Source organism: Rutidosis leptorrhynchoides, chromosome 9 (genome assembly GCF_046630445.1).
Source record: "Rutidosis leptorrhynchoides isolate AG116_Rl617_1_P2 chromosome 9, CSIRO_AGI_Rlap_v1, whole genome shotgun sequence".
Lineage (NCBI taxonomy): Eukaryota > Viridiplantae > Streptophyta > Magnoliopsida > Asterales > Asteraceae > Rutidosis > Rutidosis leptorrhynchoides.
This window is the reverse complement of record NC_092341.1, coordinates 355,456,517-355,476,132: the sequence shown is the minus strand read 5'-3', so window position 1 is coordinate 355,476,132 and position 19,616 is coordinate 355,456,517. Positions and strand designations below refer to the sequence as shown.

The 19,616-nt window shown below is 33.8% G+C and overlaps 3 protein-coding genes across 5 annotated transcripts; 1 reads left to right on the top strand and 2 right to left on the bottom strand.

The window, feature by feature from the left end:
* Positions 1–1,189: 1,189 nt before the first annotated feature.
* LOC139865966 (protein IQ-DOMAIN 3-like) lies at positions 1,190–3,621 on the top strand. The gene is made up of 6 exons (XM_071854084.1): positions 1,190–1,333; positions 1,617–1,708; positions 1,817–2,110; positions 2,268–2,483; positions 2,858–2,974; positions 3,063–3,621. Exons 2-6 carry the CDS (start codon positions 1,634–1,636, stop codon positions 3,402–3,404), a joined length of 1,044 nt encoding a protein of 347 aa, XP_071710185.1. The 5' UTR covers positions 1,190–1,333; positions 1,617–1,633; the 3' UTR covers positions 3,405–3,621.
* On the bottom strand, positions 2,963–6,654 carry LOC139869222 (uncharacterized). The gene is made up of 2 exons (XM_071857541.1): positions 4,324–6,654; positions 2,963–3,375 (listed from the first exon to the last, which is right to left on the bottom strand). Exon 1 carries the CDS (start codon positions 6,652–6,654, stop codon positions 4,342–4,344), a length of 2,313 nt encoding a protein of 770 aa, XP_071713642.1. The 3' UTR covers positions 2,963–3,375; positions 4,324–4,341.
* A 1,892-nt stretch (positions 6,655–8,546) lies between these two features.
* LOC139865616 (arogenate dehydratase 2-like) lies at positions 8,547–12,217 on the bottom strand. 3 transcript variants are annotated; one of them, XM_071853687.1, is made up of 11 exons: positions 12,020–12,217; positions 11,569–11,636; positions 11,349–11,441; positions 11,006–11,206; positions 10,853–10,933; positions 10,647–10,742; positions 10,490–10,567; positions 10,312–10,401; positions 9,624–9,688; positions 8,976–9,057; positions 8,547–8,907 (listed from the first exon to the last, which is right to left on the bottom strand). In XM_071853687.1, the coding sequence occupies exons 1-11, from the start codon at positions 12,198–12,200 to the stop codon at positions 8,848–8,850; spliced, it is 1,095 nt and encodes a 364-aa protein (XP_071709788.1). In that variant the 5' UTR covers positions 12,201–12,217; the 3' UTR covers positions 8,547–8,847. The 3 variants fall into 3 exon arrangements, with proteins under 3 accessions (XP_071709788.1, XP_071709789.1, XP_071709790.1); XM_071853688.1 differs by having other exon boundaries at positions 11,544–11,636; positions 12,020–12,158; XM_071853689.1 differs by having other exon boundaries at positions 11,556–11,636; positions 12,020–12,158.
* Positions 12,218–19,616: the final 7,399 nt, after the last annotated feature.

Below are 19,616 nucleotides of genomic sequence, written 5' to 3'. Positions count from 1 at the left end.
ATATCATTAGTAGGATGTTATCAAAAGAAAAAAAATATAACTACTGTACATTTTGTATACAGTTGTAAGAGAGGTTTAAAACTTCAACAAAAGCTACAAATCCGAATTTTATAACTTCAACATGACTGTTACTTTGGTAAGCTACAGTTTGGGTAACGAGTTATTTCATTTAAAAAAACGTAACGAGCATGTATTTGGGAAAGACAAAAAAAGCGCTCCAAAGCTAGCCTCCGACATACAATTAAATTGTTTTGATTGGATCAACTGTCGATGGAAAAAATGTTATTTAGATTGGCAAAATTGCCTGTCATCCCTGTTGTCTTTTGATGTTAACCATGCGACCAAAGATGGAATAGGTTAGTTACAGGTTTTTAATGCTTCTACTCCGGATTATCCTTTTGAATCGGCGGCTAAGTGAGGTAAAGTCGGACGCTTTGTCGTTGTGTTGTTTCAGCACTGCATCTCGATTTCTACCTCAACTTGTATTTCAAGTTGTCGCTGTCAATATGGGTTATCCAAAAATAGGAACATCTTTTCTTGTATACCAGAATTTCCCGAGTAATTCTCCTTTTTGTAATTAGTCTCCAGCTTATAGTTTGTATAATCTGTTTCATTGCTTCGAACCTGTATATTGGGGGTCCAGCTTCTGGCTCTCACTCTTGTAATATTCTTTATATTTAATAAAAATTTTCTTGGCTTTTCAAAATAAAAAAATAAAAAAAAATTGAAACAAATTGCTGTCTTTTAGATTATTAGGTTCTTTAATGTTAATATTTTTTTATTGAAAACATATACGGAGTAGTTATGTATTACAAAATGTTTTATGTACTCGTCAAAGGGCAGCCTTCAGTGCGCAGCTGACCTCGTCCTTGTTAAGTTACATGTGTTAACTCTAACTATAAACATTTGAGTTATAATTAGCATTTTTTCTAACAATAAATAAATTGATTTTAAATGCATGGTATCATATATCATATATTATTAAGTTATTATTATTATTATAAGGAGTAATTAAGAAATGTAATGTAAGGCTTCAAAATATGCGATCAATATGGTGATTCCAATAATGGAAATGTATGTTGTCGATACCACCACCTTTTTCGACTCCAAAAATAGGCTTTGTTCATGCTATTTCTTCATCTTGTTCCATACCATATTCCACCATTTCCATACCCCTTCAACCCACAATCTTTTCAAGATCTCTTGATCACATCTCAAATTCTTTCGCAACAACACGGTTTTCCTTTTCGATCACTTCCTTTCAATTAATTTTATTTAATTAATTGAAAGGAAGAACAAGACAAGGTTTGAATCTTCTTGGTGGTTGTTGCAGGTACTATTACAATAATTTAATTACAACAACCTTTAATATATATATATTTTTATATGCGTGTGTTCATTACAAATTTTGATATTTAAGAAAATTACGGATTCATCAAGAGCATGCGTTAACAAAACTTTATTTTATGTGCATGTGTATTTCTTGTAGGTTTTGTTTAACATTTGTTTTCGGACCATCCAATAAATTTTTAACCTTTAGCATATTGAAACACATTAATGTTTTTTATACAATTTACAATTACAATTCCACTAATTTCTACTTACATTTTCTGAAGATCAATTGAGGAAAAAAATGGGAAAGAAGAGTTGGTTTTCAGCAGTGAAGAAAGCTGTTACCCCTTCTTGTACCAAATTCAAGAAAAACAAGGTATGTTTCTTTCATTTTTCATAAATTGTGTTTCAGTTCTTTTTTCATACAAATTTGATTTTGATTGATTGATGAAATTCCTTTTATTTACAACTTGGATTGTAACAGAGATCCCATAAATCAAAATCAAATCCCAAAAAAACATGGCAATATCAAACACAAGCTACATTGGCTAACCCTACACAAAACTATTATCCCAAAGAGGAGATAGAGTTCAAATACCCCGAAACCGAGCAGATCAAAGATGTGGATCCAGTCTCATACGCGGTTCCCATGGATGTAGATACAACATCACCCGCACCTGTCGAGGTCAATTACATTACATCAAACCCTCGTTTCATAGGTAAATCGAAGGAGGAAATCAGTGCTATCAAAATTCAGTCAGCGTATCGTGGGTACCAGGTAATTATCTTTTATATAACATTGATACATTTTCAACTATTCTTTTCATATGACCCGTTTGTGATAAAGCATAATCTATATCGACCAATACATACACAAATGGGCAGAGATTGCTATCTCTAGATCCTTCCAATTTATAAAGTGCTTTCCTTTTCAGGCAAGAAGGGTTGTCCGGACAATGAGAGCACAAAGAAGATTGCGTTTGTGGATAAAAGGTCAAGCAGTCAAACGTCAAACGACATCTACCTTAATGACCATTCAAACAATGTCCCGAGTGCAGTCTCAGGTTCGTAACAGAAAGATTCGAATGGCTGAAGTCAACGAAGCTCTCCAACGACAGCTACAACAAAAGCGTGAAAAAACTTTCGAAAAGGTTAGCGTTCATACAATTAACACCTTAAAAAACCATCAAAAATACTCCTGAAAAAAAAAGATCACGACTTTAAGTCACGAAAGCGCTATCAGTTCAAAATCAAACAAAGTGTAGAAAGACGTTTTTATCCCCAGCTCGTCTTTTTATGGATTCTTGAATAAAAATTGTTACTTTTGACAAGGTTAGAGTTCGTACAATTAATGCCATTGAAAACCATTAAAAATACTACTGCAAAAAAAAAGATCACAACTTTAAGCCACGAAAGCGCTATCAGTTCAAAATCAAACAAAGTGTCAAAAGAAATTTTTAACCCCAGCTCGTCTTTTTATCGGTTCTTGAATAAAAATTGTTACTTTTGACTCGTTTATAAACAGGAAAGAGACTTTGATCTAAGTCCTATATCTAAGGAACAATTAGAAGCCAGATTACGAAACAAGAAGGATACCGCTGAAAGAAGAGAAAAGGCATTAGCTTACGCATTTGTTCGTCAGGTACACATTTTAACAGTAAAAAAAAACCATAATTTATACACTAACATACATGTAAACATTTCCTAAAGATTGATGTTTATTTCAACAGCAAACATGGAGGAACAGACAAAAATCTGCAAATTCAACAGTTTTTGATGATTGGGAATGGAATTGGTCAGAACGATGGAATGCGATTAGACCATGGGAAACAGAAACCGCAAACAATAAGCGAATTGTTTCCTCACAAACGAGCCATAACCACAAGGTTTCAACCAAGTCGTTGATATCGAAACCTGCTCCGAGTCCATTAGGGTCAGGAAAAAAAGGCAGTTTGAAAACAAAATCTGGTGATGGGCTAACCAAGAAGCGAAATTTGTTCTCGAATCTAGCATCGTCTGGCGGCAAAAGGTCTTTGAGTGCACCTGCAAAAAACTTACGGTGGAAGTTGTAAAAAGTATTGTCTGAAGATGGATATGGGTTTTGATCTGAGAAAATACTTTGAGATAGATCTATAAAGGGTATGAAAATGAAATAAACAGAGAGACTAAGTTTGAAATAAATATCCCAATAAACTTAGCAATAGTACATTTATGGGATATGGTTTCACTTATGTATGTGGGAATAAAAAAAAAAAAAAAGCTACTCAACGTTGTACAAGTATTTCTGTATGAATGCAGAACAAGGAGTTGTCATGGCCAAATATCATTATCATATCACATTATATTATATTATATTATATTATATTATATTATATTATATTATATTATATTATATTATATTATATTATATTATAACTATAATAAGAAATACATAAAAAAAAAACTGAAAAACACGATAAAAATAAGGCCATATTGCACAGAATAGAAACAAACTTTTGTGAAATTGTTGAATTTATAAGTCAGCTATCAGAATCATATGGTTGTAAAAGTCAAACTAGGCCGACTTAGCAAATTACTCCGGTCAAAGTTATCAAAAGTCAGATTTATTAGTCCATAGTTGCATTTATTCGATTAAAATCGGCCAAAGTAGGTCAGAAACAATTAAAGTCAAAGATGGTCAACATTCGACTAGTCAATGACTAGTCTCTGACTTGACGATGAGTCCATACAAGGTCCCGACTGACAATATTTCATTCTTATTATGTGCAATTTTCATAAGAATTTAAAGGACACGTACTACATTCAGCAATAAGAATGAAACAAGAACAGAGCTCACATTAAATAATTGATTTTCATCACAATTTTTCAAGAATCTGTTAAGAATATGAAAGATCAACTCATATCTACTACTTGCTACTGAAATTTATAATTAAAAAAATATTTCAACTGCTAAAAAACAGAATAGAGAGTACATATTTATTTACAGCATACCTTCTTTAAGTTCTGCAATCAAACAGTATTTGGTCTTATATCTCTCTTAACAAACGCACACATCAAACTGATACAAGTTGACTTCTTCAAAACCGCACCCGTTTCCAACACCTCTCCAAAAACACGCATCGCATCTCGATACTTTCCTTCACTACAAAGCTTATCAATATCATCCGAATATGCAATCGAACTCGTACCCAATTCCACATCATCACGCGGGCCTACTTCATCATATAAACCCCCCCACTCAACCATCTTCGACGTCAATTTTTCCGCCTCTATATGCTTCCCCGCATCACTAAGCGTACCTAAAACTGATACCAATGTGTTATATGTATACTTATCCGGACCTAAATTCTTTTTCTTCATTTCATTAACAAGATTCTCCGCATCCTCAAATCTTCCATCTTTACACAAACACGATATCAATGTGTTATACGTTACCGCATCTACCGTTTTTTCGTTCGTTAACCATGTATTAAAAAGATTCAACGCTTTTTCCACCAACCCTTTACTACAAAGCCCGTGAAGAAGAATATTACACGTATAAACGTCGGGTTTAAAACCGTTCTTAACCTTATCATTATGAAAATCAAAAGCTTTTTCAACATCTCCATCCCAACAATACCCAAGAATAATCATATTATACGTCGTTTCGTCTGGTGACAACCCATTTTCAAGAAGCTCGTTCAATTTCTCAATTGCTTTATCGGTTTTACCAACCTTGCAGAGCCCGGTAATGATCGAGTTATATGTGATAACACTAGGAACGATCTCGTTTTCCTCCATTTCATCCCAAAGTTTTAAAGCCTTATCCACATTTTCATTTTTAAAGTACCCAACTATTAAAGTTCCATAACTTACCTCATCAACAATATAACCTCGTCTTTTAGCATCTTTGAGTAACTCATATGCTTCATCCATTTTCTTTTCGAGACACAACGCGTGAAGAACGGTATTAACGGTAATCGTATCCATTTTTAAACCTCTCCCATTCATTTCTTTCATAACATTCAACGCTTCTCGTAAATTACCCGATTTAGAATAACCGTTAATCAAAGTATTATAAGTTACACTATCAGGAAAAAATCCACTAGCTTGCATATGGTTCATAGTTTCACTAGCTTTATCCATATCACCTTCTTTACAATACCACTTGATCAATATATTATATGTAACCTCGTTTTTTTCCACTCCGCTTTCACTCATCAAATCAAGCAACTTTATCGCCTCAGAACTATCTTTCCACTTAAAACAACCATCAATCAACGTATTATAAGTAATCACATCAGGCAACACTTTCATTTCCTCCATATCATTTTTTACTCTAATAGCTTCTTCAATCTTTCCCTCATCACAAAGTCCACTAATTAACGTGTTGTAAGTCCAAATATCAGGCAAGTAGTTATTTTGTGTCATTAAATCTAATATTTGAGCAGCCTCGGTTAAACACCCTTTCCTTTGACAATAACCATGAACTAAAGTATTATAAGTATGTCGATTTGGAATCAGCCCTTGATTCTTCATATCTAACAACAATTCCCTAACCTCGATTAACAGACCCTTCTTGCATAACGCGTTTAACAAAGTATTATAAGTTACATTATCAGGCAATATATTGGATTCCCTCATTTTATTCATTAAATCCTTAGCATCACTAAACTTATTCTCTAAACAATAACCATTAATCAAGATATTGTACATATTCACATTAGGAACAACCCCAAGTCTAATAGCATCATTAACAACTTCTCTACAATACAAAATGGAACGCGAATTCGATTGCTTAACTAATGAATTAATCAATGTATTACAAGTAATTAACTTAGGGCAAAGTTTCAACCTTTTCATCCTTCTAAACACAATCATACCTAAATGAGGGTACCCCATTTGAACATATGCACCAATGGCTGTATCATAAAGCGCTTTCGACGGTCGAACAACGTCACGTGGCGGACGAACAATGGTACGGAGGAGATGGCGGCGAGCGTCGGCCGCAATGAAATTGACGAGAAGGTTTTTGGCATCAGACCACTTGTTATGGGCAAAAAGTGTTTGGAGAACAATGAAGAATGAATGGAGTGTGACTGGGGATCCATTGGTGAAATTGGGGGTGTTAATTTGGGTGAATTTGAAGAAATTTAGTAGCGTTTGAGGGTTTGATTTTAGGGTTTTGGATGAAATTACTGAGTGGATGATTGCAGGGGTCAAATGTGAGGTGAATTCGGATATTGAAGATATTAGAGAGGTGGAAATGGTGTTTGTTGAAAGGATCTTGATTAGGGTTTCGCTGATTTGAGTCGGGTTTAAGGATTTTGATGTTGTGTTCATTATCAGTAATGTTGTGACTGAGTGATTTCTAACGATACATGTATAGCTGTGAAAGTGTGAAACTGTATGTATAGCTTACAAAAGTTTTTAAATTTTATAATTTGGCCACTAAAGTTTGAATGATTAGAAAAGAGAGAAAAACTTGTTAAAAGTTTCAGTTTTAAATGTTGTTTACCAAATATTTTTATGGTCACATTTATCGTGTTGGGTGTCGGCATTGCAAGGAGTTGCTTTATCATGTTCATATATTATTGCATGTAATGTAATGTAAATCATGATGTTGATTAAGCAATTTTGATGGTAATCAATTACTATTACTAATATTATCAAAGGTTGTTGGTCGATTGTGGTTGTTTGGTCGTCGATTGGTGTGTATTTGTTGAAATCCGGTGGACTCCGGTGGATTCCGGTGGTTTCCGGAGGTTTCCGACGACTGACCTGCTGCCGTATGCTACTGACGGCGATTAACGAGGTGGTGGTGGTTGCCGGCGGCCTCGCCTCGCTAACAACCTTTGCCGGTCCTCGGTGGTTGCTTTTGGCTAACGTATAGTGGCTGGTTAGTGTTTGTAGGCCGCCTGACGGCTTCTTGAGGTTGCCGGCGACAGAAAGAAATTCAGGTTGCTTTCTGGCTGTAGGCGGCTTTAGGAGGCTATCGGTGGCCCGCGAGTGCTGGAATCCGCGAGTTAGTTTTTGTTGGTGACTCTTTGCGGTTGCCGGCGGGAGCTGGTTTCTGGGGTCCACGGATTTGTAAATCCTTCGAAAAGTCGGTGAAGATGGCTTGGCTTCTATTGGTTTGATTTCGCGTTTAGTACTGTTTGGTTGTCGCTACACTGATATGTTCATACTTTTCCCCTAGCCGAGTCTGTTCGGGTGGATTCGGTGTCGTTGCCGACGTGTGTTGACTTAGTTGACCTCGGAAAATTGATGTATTTTGGAGTGTTTCTCTCGGGGTCCTTTCTGCTACTCGAACGGGGATTTGATCTTATTCGATGGGCCTGTGGTTCTCTGATTTCGGAGTTTATTAGAGGTTTTTCGGGTACGGGAGTTTACTTTGATTTGCAGGCCTCGGGTTAGGTGCTGCTGGAGTGTCTGGCGTTCATATTTGTGTGCGGCTTTTGAGTAGTGGTATTTGCGGGGTTAGATACGAGCCGGGTTTTATGTTGTATTTAGATTGAGGTTTGGTGGTTATACGTTTGTAATGTCTTTACATTTTCAATGTGATCGCTCTCTTTCAATCATTGTACTCGTCCTGTGTGTAGGACGATATGAGCGAGCCCTTTCAATTTCAATCATTGTCGTTTGTGTGTTCCACCGGATCTTTAAGATCTTTATATATATATATATATATATATATATATATATATATATATATATATATATATATATATATATATATATATATATATATATATATATTTTCGCCGGGAAAAAAAAAACATGTCATTTACTATTCATCACAATATTTTACCTCAATAAATTCGAATTTTTTACATAATAAATAAATAATGCGCTAATTATAACATAAAAGCATTTTTGGAGTAGTTAAGCGCATGTCTGTTAAATGGGTAGTCGGGGGTTTGAAAACTGATCATTTTATGCAAGGACATGTTCGAATAGATAAATATCATTTCTAATCATATATCAAAAGTTATCAAAAGTGTCTCGGGTGGTTTGGTGCATCTTATTGCTACCTGACGGTCTCAGGTTCGAGTCTTGGTAGTGGTTTTTTTTAACTTTTTTTTTGTTATTTTTTTTAGGGCGCCGCCACAACGGGGGCTAAACCAATACTTGTTAATTATCAATGTTGAGTAAAAGATAAGCTATCACTGTCTGATATTTTATGAAGTAAATCTGAAAAGGATCGATAAGTTTATGTAAATTAATATATTGCCAAAACAAAAACCTACAAAAATGTGCTGAAACAACAAAACTTCTATTATTAAAACTATACATATCCTATCTTCAATAGTTTAAAGTTGAACTATTTGGCAAAACAAAACCCTCTTTCGCCAAGTAACTAAAGAAACTTCACCACAAAAACAAGGCATGGATTTCACTAGCAGTTGATCAGATATCACCCTCATAACTATTCGGGCTGGTTTCTACAGTGTATGAAAGTCATCTGAATCGATGTTTATCAAGTGGCTTCCTAAATAGGACAGTCAATAGGTTGACCGCATTACTCCAAACTTTTTAGTACAAGTTGATGTCCATGGGATAGCTCCCCAAAACTCTCAAAAATGTTGCGAACTCCTGCCAGAATATAAATGATCTTTGTGTTAGTGGTTTTAAAAGTCGACAAGAGAAAGGTTTACTATCACCTTTAAATGTCTAAGAGCGTTTTGGGCATTGTGGTCAGCAGTAGAGGCTTCGAAATCACAATAGAAGAGGTAATCGAAATGCCTGTAGATTCAATTCACAAATAACTTGCCCTATTAGCATCACATAAAGAAAATCACAGCTATGTTGAGTTCTATAAATATCAAATATATGGTCAAGAGTCAAGACCTGTTACCCAACCAGCCAGACCGGACCATTTCCTCCCTTTATTTTTGGGGAAATGATCTAATAAAATAGAAACGAAGTATTGACTGATTTTAGACTCTAGAAAGCAACTCTTAGAAATAATCAATAATAGAAACCAACTTTCAATTGTCATAATTCTAGTAAAAATGTAAAATGTTACCTCAAAATTCAGGAAAAGTGTGACATGTATGTACAATATTACTAGAACTGCGACAAAATTGAAAGTTGATTTCAATTATACTCATTGTGATAGTTGCTTTCAAGAATCTAAAAGAGGCCGATAGTTCATTTCTTTTTTTTTTGGATAATTTGCCCTTTATTTTTTTCTTAATATGTTTAGATTAGCATTTAGTTTCATGTAGATAACTTGTTTAGACTTTGACTTTCGGCATTAATAAAAAATGTTTTCATGGTCTCCCCTCAAGATGTTGTATTAAACTTACTTTGAACCATCAGGGTTTCCAATAGGCTGTAAAAGAGGACGTTTCCGCTGAGGACGACTTTCAATCTAATCACATGAAAACAAACAAAGATGATAAGAGTGGTAAAGCAAACGGTCTTACATCAGGTGCAAAACTGAACTTCAACATTATTTATACAGTATATAGCAGAGTTACCATCTTAACCCATTACTTATGAATGGGTCAATTTGGGTTATCTTTTATCTATAAAGATACAAGTGAGTAAATTGGAAAATTTAGCTTTAAGGGAAATGGGTCAAATGGCTTACAGTCGCCCAAAGTACCAATTTAACGTATACAAACTTCTAAGTTCTAACACACTATATCTAAAAGAATAAATCACTATAACTATTATTATAATAAAGCATTGTTTGTAGCCACTAAAATTGTCTTTTAGGGGGAAGTCAAAGTATTTGTAGCCATGTCTATCACATCAATTCAAAATATGTTGCAGGTTTTGACCATATAAATGGCCGTTTTGACCCCTAACTCGACCCACCACTCTGCCAGCACTAAAATGCAGTATAGATTGAATATGGGGGATGATTCTCACACACTGTTTTTTGATCCTCACACACCAATTTACTTGAACTCCTCCCTAATAATAGGGTAAAAGGGTGTGTGAGTATCAAAAAACAGTGTGTGAGAATCATCCCCCATTGAATATTACCTTTGTCAGATTGATATTTCTCATTGAAAACACAGCAAGCGCCATGGAAAGCATACCAGGACCCTCATCTAGTGAAAAAACTATGCTTGTCTGTATATAATTAAAGACAAATATTAAATAACTCTGCTATTAGAAAATGATGTCTTATTTGTATAGTATGGTTGAAAAAATCACTCACTTTAAAGGGTCTACCAGTGCCTGCCATAACTGGATCTCTTGCCAGCATTAGAAAGCGAGTGATATTGTCTGAATCATCCTACAAACATTAAAACCATAACAAATCTAAACAAATGATCTGTGTGAAAGTATTTCATATCACAGTATGCAATTAGAACCTGTATATCTTCAGCTAGAACATTCAAATCATATATCCTGGCAGCATTTATACTAGCAACTGCACCTGTGTCTTTAAGTTTATGCAGAGAAACAAACTGAAAAGTGCATAATCAGCACTGAAAAAAGGTAATAACATATCGTTTAAGAAGTTCCCAACCCGCCCAACCGCTCATTTTGTCACCTCCAAATGTGATGTATCAGTTACCTGTGCAGCACCAGCTGTATCATCAACAGCTTCCCTAGCCACTCTTAGCCCAGTCAATCTTTGCTCACATTGTGCAAGTGCCTGCAAATATTCATTGCATATCTATATCAGTTATTAAGCTAAAATTAGAAAAAGTGAACATGTGAAACGTACTTGTGGATGACTAATAACCCTTGTCAGATCTTCAATTTTAACACCATGATTGGCCAACAAACAGTGTCTGACAGAAAGTTGCACCTCTCCAACAATATGTAACTTGTGACGAAGTAAAAGGTCATAGTTTCTGTGGATGCTACCTCCCAGAGAATTTTCAATAGGCAAAACTGCCTTGTCTGCAATCCAGTTCTCAACCGCCTGTATCAAGGAAACTAAATGAGGATCACTGATGCTTAAAAGGTGGGAATTTTGATTCATATTCATATACATGTGTCAATTTGGATTTTTTTTCAAATCAAAATCTTAGACAAAAGAAGAGCGTCTGAAAATATGGTCTCACCTGAAAGGCGATATCAAACTGCTCACAGGGGACAGTTTCACAGTTTGGATATGCTTTCTCTGCAGCCGATTCACTGTACGCCCCGCTAACACCCTTCAAAACAGAGCTCAATTCATATAACAGGAATACATTATTTATAATTTTATTTACTGTTAACCAATTTGTTAATGACATTATCATGAAGCTAAAACAAACCACACAGTATACAATATTCTCATGCCTGGTAAGCCACTCGAGTTCCAGCTCCATCCTTTAACGAACCAGTAATACCCGTCAAACTCAACGGCCCTGCAATTTTCTCAAACAAACGTCATGATCACCTCTTCACAACCTTATATGTAACACATTAACAATAAATGTTTAATGAACACAGCATATTTATATCTAACACATTAACAACATGCATACTTATAAGAACTTATTCGGCAGCTCAATAGCTCATTATAATAAAAAAGAGGATGACTTACAAAAACAAAATCAAATCAATACTATTTTTTATTTAATTTTATGAAAATGTATCAGACTTTTACACAAAATTAGATAATAGCCACCGATGACCATACAAAAGCAATAAATGAAATTTTGATACCAGAGATATCTAGATATAATTTGATACGGGCCGGATACTAAAATAGAAATAAACAATTTCAGAGTTTGATGTAACTGCTTACTTTTATTATTCTGCAAACGAGAATTAGTAGAAGCATCTCCATTATCGATACAGCACGTAAATTTAGGTATTCGTTGATAGTTAATTGATATTGATTTCAATTGAAACGGAGAGGTTTTAGCAGAAGATGAGTAGTGATAGTAAGAGGAAGTTATAGATGCTTCTGGAAGTTTGATTATCATCGCGTCGGTGGCGGTGGCGGTGGCGGTTGAAAGCGGTGGTTTTTGTGTAACTGTCGTTTTGGATGCCGGTGAAGTTACTTGTGAGTAAGGAGGTTCACTAGATATTTCTTTCGCGGAAAATATGTATATCTTTACTTACTTTTATAATGAGCATTTTTTTATTTTATGGGGTATAGTTGGTGTTTTTGGAAACACTCAAATTCTTGTGACCTGTCATTTTCAAGTACTTTCAGCCTTTTTAACCACACTATTCATAGCTCATAAGATATCCATCCTTTCGAGCTCATCTTCATCAATTTGTTCGTAATCCTCATTCTTCAGGTGACCATTAAGAATCTGACTTATCATATTATTATAAGAATTCACGACTAAAGCAGCCAATGCCATGTCTTCTTGAATAAGCTCAAGAGGCCTTTTCCTGATGTTGTCTGTCTTCGGTACAGTTGGTTAAACCTACTGTGTTGAGTCTATAGTTTGACTTGATGGTGTTGAGTCTATAGTCTGACTTGTTGGTTGAACCTGCTATGGAGAATTATGTGATGCGTTACATGAAATAAAAGCAGTCTGCAATGGAGCATGACTTGAAGATAATTTCAGGAGCTTTATATAAAGTAGGATGTTTGTGGTGTTTCAAGAGGTCTTCTTTTAGCTTCTAATTCGACTTCCTTTTCCATAAGTTTGGAAGTGAGAGTAGACAGAGTTAACGGACGAGATGAGGTCGTAGACTTAGTCTGAATTTGGTCTATTATCGTATCCCACTTCTCTGGCAAACCTTCCTTCAATATCTTAATCGCCTTAGTATCTGAATCTTCAATCCCATAATCAATACGTTCAGAAATAAGATGAAGGTATCTTACTAAAGTCTGTTCCAAACACTAAACAGGGTGAGCAGCAAAGGTCTTCCACTCTGTTTTCAACACTTTACCTTTAGTTGCATGGTAGGTCATAGTACCTTCTGTAGCAGACTGAAGGGCAAGCTGAAACGACCCGTCCATATTACTATAAATGCAGTACGTTATTCATTGGTCCCATAGCGAGGTATTTGACCTCTATATGATACGTTTTAAAAAAATATTGCATTCATTTCATAAAAAGCACACCATTATTATACATAATGCATGTTTTAAACAAGTGGACGATTATTTAAGAAATAATCCCCATGATACATCAGTTACCAAATACTACACACATGACATAACTGTCGAATATAATACATGACAAAGGTTTTATTGAATGCAACACTTCATTTAAACAAAAGCATGAGACTCCATGCACAGCTTGCTCAGATAATGCAACAGCGGAAGACTTTCTTAAAGATCTGAGAATAAACATGCTTAAACAGTCAACACAAAGGTTGGTGAGATATATAAGTTTAGCATCGATATAAATATAGACCACAAGATTTCATAGTTATAAATATATGTACACTCGCAAGTGTATAAAAGTATTCTATAAGTTGTTGAGCGCTTCGGTAATCATACTTAACCATAAATGTAGCATATTCCCTAAATTATGAAATCTCCCTACACTGTACCAAGTGTAGTAAAAACGAAGTACTATGCAACTGTTTACGATACTAGAGAAACTAGCCCAGTTGGGGTTGTCAAACCCGATAGATCTATCAATAGGATTCGCGCTTACATGTTCTTACAACATGTAAATATTAGTTATCAAGCTATTAGGGAAGATATGCAAGGTGGTACAACTCAACGTAGAATATATTTTAAGTACTTGTGTCCATAGCGTAAAATATAAAATGCATGTATTCTCATCCCAAAATATTTTTAGAGTTTAAAAATGGGACTATATACTCACGGTAGTAAAAGTATATTAATAATAAGTTTTCAGCTTATTAAAAATATGGCCGTCGTTCTTGGATTCACGAACCTATAACAATAATAATGTTTCAGATAATAATACGACATGTGAATAAAATAAAACAAGTTCATAGAATACTTATATATTAATTTTTAATATTTTTATGTTAGTAGTCCTTTGTTAGTAGTCCAAAATAGTCTGAAATGTTCAACAGTCCAATAATCGGTATATATATAATCTTAGAATTACCCCCACGACGTATTGTATACGTATTGTCTTTGCATCAACCCAGAGACGTATTGTATATGTATTGTCTTAGAATTTATCAAAACGTATTGTATACTTATTGTCTTAGAATTTATCAAAACGTATTGTATACTTATTGTCATGGAATGTACCAAGATTATTATATATATATATACAATCTCGGAATTAACTAAGATTATAATATTTTGTTATACTAATGATAACATGTCCAAATATATATAGGATATAAGAAAAGTTAGCAAGGATATGGTTAATATAGTTTTTACAATATAAATTTCGTCCATACAACGTTAATTTTAGCAGATTTTGTTTTGCTCGCCAAATATAAATTACAACTCCGTTTAAAGTGAATCAAATTGCTATGGATTCCTTAAGAAGTTAATTTTTCAAAAACAATTTGAAAAGTTCAGCCCATGTATTAATATTCAGAGTTTTACCCTCTTTTTGTGCCGGTGGACAGATTTGGAAGAATCCCGGCACCCACCCAATATATGATTTTTGATAAAATACTTTCACTTTGTCTAAAATCATGAAAAAAAATATTGGAAGTCTTATTTACATAAATTAACATATTTCCAAAGTCTTATCCTCGAACTCAAAGTCTAAGATAGGTTTTTAATTCCCAACCCAAAACAGCCCGCTTTTTACCGAATGGAGATTAAACGGTATATGTTAAGTTTCAAGGTGTTCTTCATATGTACAAGTTATAAGTTCTTATATTAACTTAATATAACATCATAATACATATAAATAAGTGTTATTAGAGTTAAGTTAGAAAGATTAGATTAGTTCTTCAAACAAGTTTAGAATCAACTAAACTATGTTCTAGTTTATAAACTCTTATATAGATAGCTATAAACATATGAATTGAACAAGAGTTGAAGTAGAGTTTTTATCTCAAGTTTAGAATGTAAAGTTGCTGGAAAGAAGTAGTAGAACAAAACTTGAGAGAGTTCTTGCAAGTGTGTGTGAAAATTGGAAGTAAAATTTGGAAAATGAATGTGTAAAAATGAGTTAGAAATGGTGCTTATTTATAGGCTTGAAAATTTGGTTTTTATTGAAAATATCTAAGATAAGTTAAAATGTATTAAGTCATGGATGACATATTAAATTGATTAGGTCATGGATGACATATTACACAAATAATTACAGATTTCTATTGGTATATACCAATAGTAAATACTTCTAGAAGCTGTGTATAATACGGGTAAAAATACCGCATGAATGCGAGTAGAATTCTTGAGGAAATTGAACGAAAATACGAGTATAGTTATCCTTTATATGTACTGGTATATTATAAAGTGTATTTAATACTTGTAAGGATGTATTTACACTCGTAATACTTTATATATAAATACATTATAACATAAGTTAATTATGTCATTTAAATAGTAACATATATATTGTTCAAAAACTCTTTAAATTAGTAGTATAAAAATATATATATAATACTTTGTTAATATACTTAATGAAATATTTAATTATCATATTTTCAAGTTAAATCTCTCTCTCTCTCTCTCTATATATATATATATATATATATATATATATATATATATATATATATATATATATACATACATATATATACATATATATATATATATGTATACACATATATATATAATTAATACAAGTTATGACGTTCGTGAATCGTAAGAATAAAAGAGTGGTCTAACGTTTACATAAATTCCGTTTCAATTAATCAAGTCTTAACAAGTTTGATTGCTTAACATGTTCGAAACATTTAATTGTGTAAATATTAATCTCATATATATTAACGGAAAAATCCGGGTCGTTTTACACATAATTGTTCGTGAATCGTCAAGAGCAGTCGATGGGTAAATGAATACATGAACACAGTTCAAAGTTTTTGAGATTTCAACATTACAGACTTTGCTTATCGTGTCGGAAACATATAAAGATCAAGGTTAAAATTGGTCGGAAATTTCCGGGTTGTCACAGTACCTACCCGTTAAAGAAATTTCGTCCCGAAATTTGATTGGGATGGTCATGGCTGACAATAAGTATGTTTTCATGACTCTTATGAGTTGGAAATTAGAATTTTATTGTCATTAAGTAAGATGGATAAGACAATGTGTTTATGTGAAGAGTACGAGTGAAGCTACCACAAAAGAGTGAAATGAGTAGGTGTATTTCATGACCCGTCCTAATCCATCCGGACAATGTCCATATCGATTACAAACGATTCACAATAGTTGGTTACATAGTGAGGTACTTGACCTCTTGATGTGGTAGCGGGGGTATAGAAATAGTATTATTTTTAATACAAAATACTACAAAATTTTACACAAGTTTTATTAATTTACGGATGGGATATAGCTAAACCTTGCTACAACACTATAGGCAGTGTACCTAATCGTAGAGTAGTGTAGTTTTTAGTAAGTCCGGTTCGTTCCACAGGGAGCTAGTGATTACGTACTATATTTTTATAAAACTATATTTATTTAAATATATATATATATATATAAGTAGTAATATTATTATAAAAGGGGGATTTTTACCGTTTAATGACCGGTTTGTCGATTTTATATTTTTAAGCGTAAAGATAAATGACAATAATTAAAGTGCGTAAAATAAATAAATGACGATAAATAAAATAACAATAAATAAAATTGCGATAGAATATGAAATAAAAGGATTATGCTTATTTAAACTTCCGTAATCATGATGTTTAACGTTTTGATTTTAATTAATTGTTACTCGGGTTAATTGTCCTTTGTCATGGTTTATTTGATACCTATCTGGTTTTTGTCCATAATAGTCCATCGGTCATAAATATAAAGTGCGAGTGTCCTCGTCAAATTACCCTTATACCCGAAGTCAAATATTCCAACTAATTAAGGATTTAAACTGTGACGCAGTTATCACTTTTGTCAACAATTACACCAGTTATCACTGTATGTAATCCACCCCTGTTTTGATTAGATATGAATATTAATTTACCCACTTGATCAGTTTGAATAATCAATTACCCAACCCGAATAATTAATTAAATGATTATAATAGATTCCATATGAACGTCACTAAATAGGACAACCATAATCATTATTAATTATTAGGATAATTAATTTGAAGATAGGTTCGACAGACTTTAATGAGTTGTCACTCAATTAGACAATACCCCCCATCTATTAATAGTCAATAGTCCAATTTCCACAAGTGTCGGTCTTTTGCCCAAACCTTAATTATGGTACAAAATCCAATAACCCCATCTTAATATTTAGTCAAACATCACGATTACTTCGGCTTAAATAAGCATAATAATAACTTAGTTACGAGACATTAATTTAAAAAGGAAGAACATAACTTACAGTGATTATTAATCGTGTAGCGTTACACGGACAGAGTTTCGACTTTAAAACCCATAAAACATTCCTTACAATAACCCAATTATTATTAAACTTAAACTAAAATTAAAATTATAATTATAAATATATATATTACATGTAAAGAGAAAGAAAGAAGAAAATGTGTACATAAATCGATCAAATGAATTGCCTTTTATAGGCAAATATTGAATTGAAATTTTCACTTATGACCCCTTAACTATGCTCAATTAACAACTTTTTATTATTTATTATTATTCTTATTATGAATTATTTAAATATTATATTATATTCTTGTGTATAGTTGACTTGTACTTTCAGCTCCGTTGCGTCGAGCGTTGATAGTTGGCTCGGGTATCGGTTCCGGATTTTCGAACGTCCTTTCGTATATTTTAATATCTTGTACTTTGCGTTTTGTAACTTGTACTCTTGTCATTTTTAGACGTTTCTCATCAATAAATTGAACCTTTTGAATTGTATCTTGTACATTTGAGCTTTTTGGACGTTTGTGTCTTCAAATCTTCGTTTTCGCCTTTTGTCTTCGTACTTATTTATTTAAACAATTACAATGAAAATATAATACAATTACATATGAAAACCTATTATTTAGAAGGGATATTGCTATGAAATATATGTTCCTTTTTAGCCTTATCAAATATCCCCACACTTGAGCGTTGCTTGTCCTCAAGCAATACAGAACTTGAAATAAAAACATACATGAATCACTTTTTTATTCATCACACTTTGTACATTAGTGATTTTGATATGGTGGTATAAACAATGATAGTAACGATATAACCATGGTTAAAGGTGGGTGTGTCATCCACAGTTGCCTCGGGTTTAGGTCAACGACACTTGCAATCAAATAGCCGATTTACTTTCGATTTCCAAAGCAAAGTGCACATTTGAAAGGCGGTTTACAGTTCCACATGACTATGAAAATGTAGATCCTTAAGGAAATTGGATCTTTATGAAAACATTTGATCTTTTTGAAAATTTAATCTAGCTTTTACCCTAGATAAGTTTTCCGGAATAACCCTTCACTGGTGTTTGCAAAATATTTTTGTGGGTTGTGTGGGTTTCAGATTTGAAAATTTTAGCTCAACACTTGTGGTTTTGTGTTACCCACTTGCTAACTTTGTATTGGGAAAGCAACACGTCCAGTTTACTTGTCCCGTATATTACCTTTCGGCAAACTACCGTCCGGTTGTAAAGGAAAGCGATGAACAAGAAACTGTTAAGGCAATGTCTAATGACATGCATTTGATTATGGTCTTAAAACGTGTCGGACGCTAGTACTATCCTTTGTAGGAGCAATAGTAAAGATCATCCTATGATTTTTTGGTCTGGCACAAGGTCCTGTCTCCGACCATGCTATGCAACCACCGTTTCTTACGGTTGACACCCGATTTGGTTCAGGTGACCTAATGAATTCTGATGAATTCTCAGGATTTTACGTTCAATGGTAATGAACGCATTGAAAATAGGTTTTCAGAAAACAAATCGGTTTTATTTTTGATCAAAATATTTTCTCGTTCAAGCTCGAGTTTAGATATCATTGAATTCCATGAGTTTGTAATTCTCAATATTTAAGGTCAATCTCTAGGATTGAGTAATATCAGTCTTAAAAGCTGATTTTTGATCTTTAAGGAGATTATCCTTTCTGGAGATTTGATTCATTAGTCTTATCAAGCTAATTTGCACGGTGCCCCCCATTGTACGAGATAAATCCTTCTCATGGTTAGGATAAATCTGACCACTTGGCGACCCTGTTTGATGTTGAGGTCCGTGGATTTCCTGCTTGTAAGACCCTAATCAGTTTGTACAGCAGTGTAAATATGTTACATAGAGTGTGGGTGATGTTGTGCTGTTAAACAGAAGTCACTGAGTGAGCTGAGCCTAGTGCGCGCCGCACACACTAAAGGGAGTGCGCCGCGCACCCCTTACTGTAGCTGGGTTCCAGCTTTTTAAATCAGATATT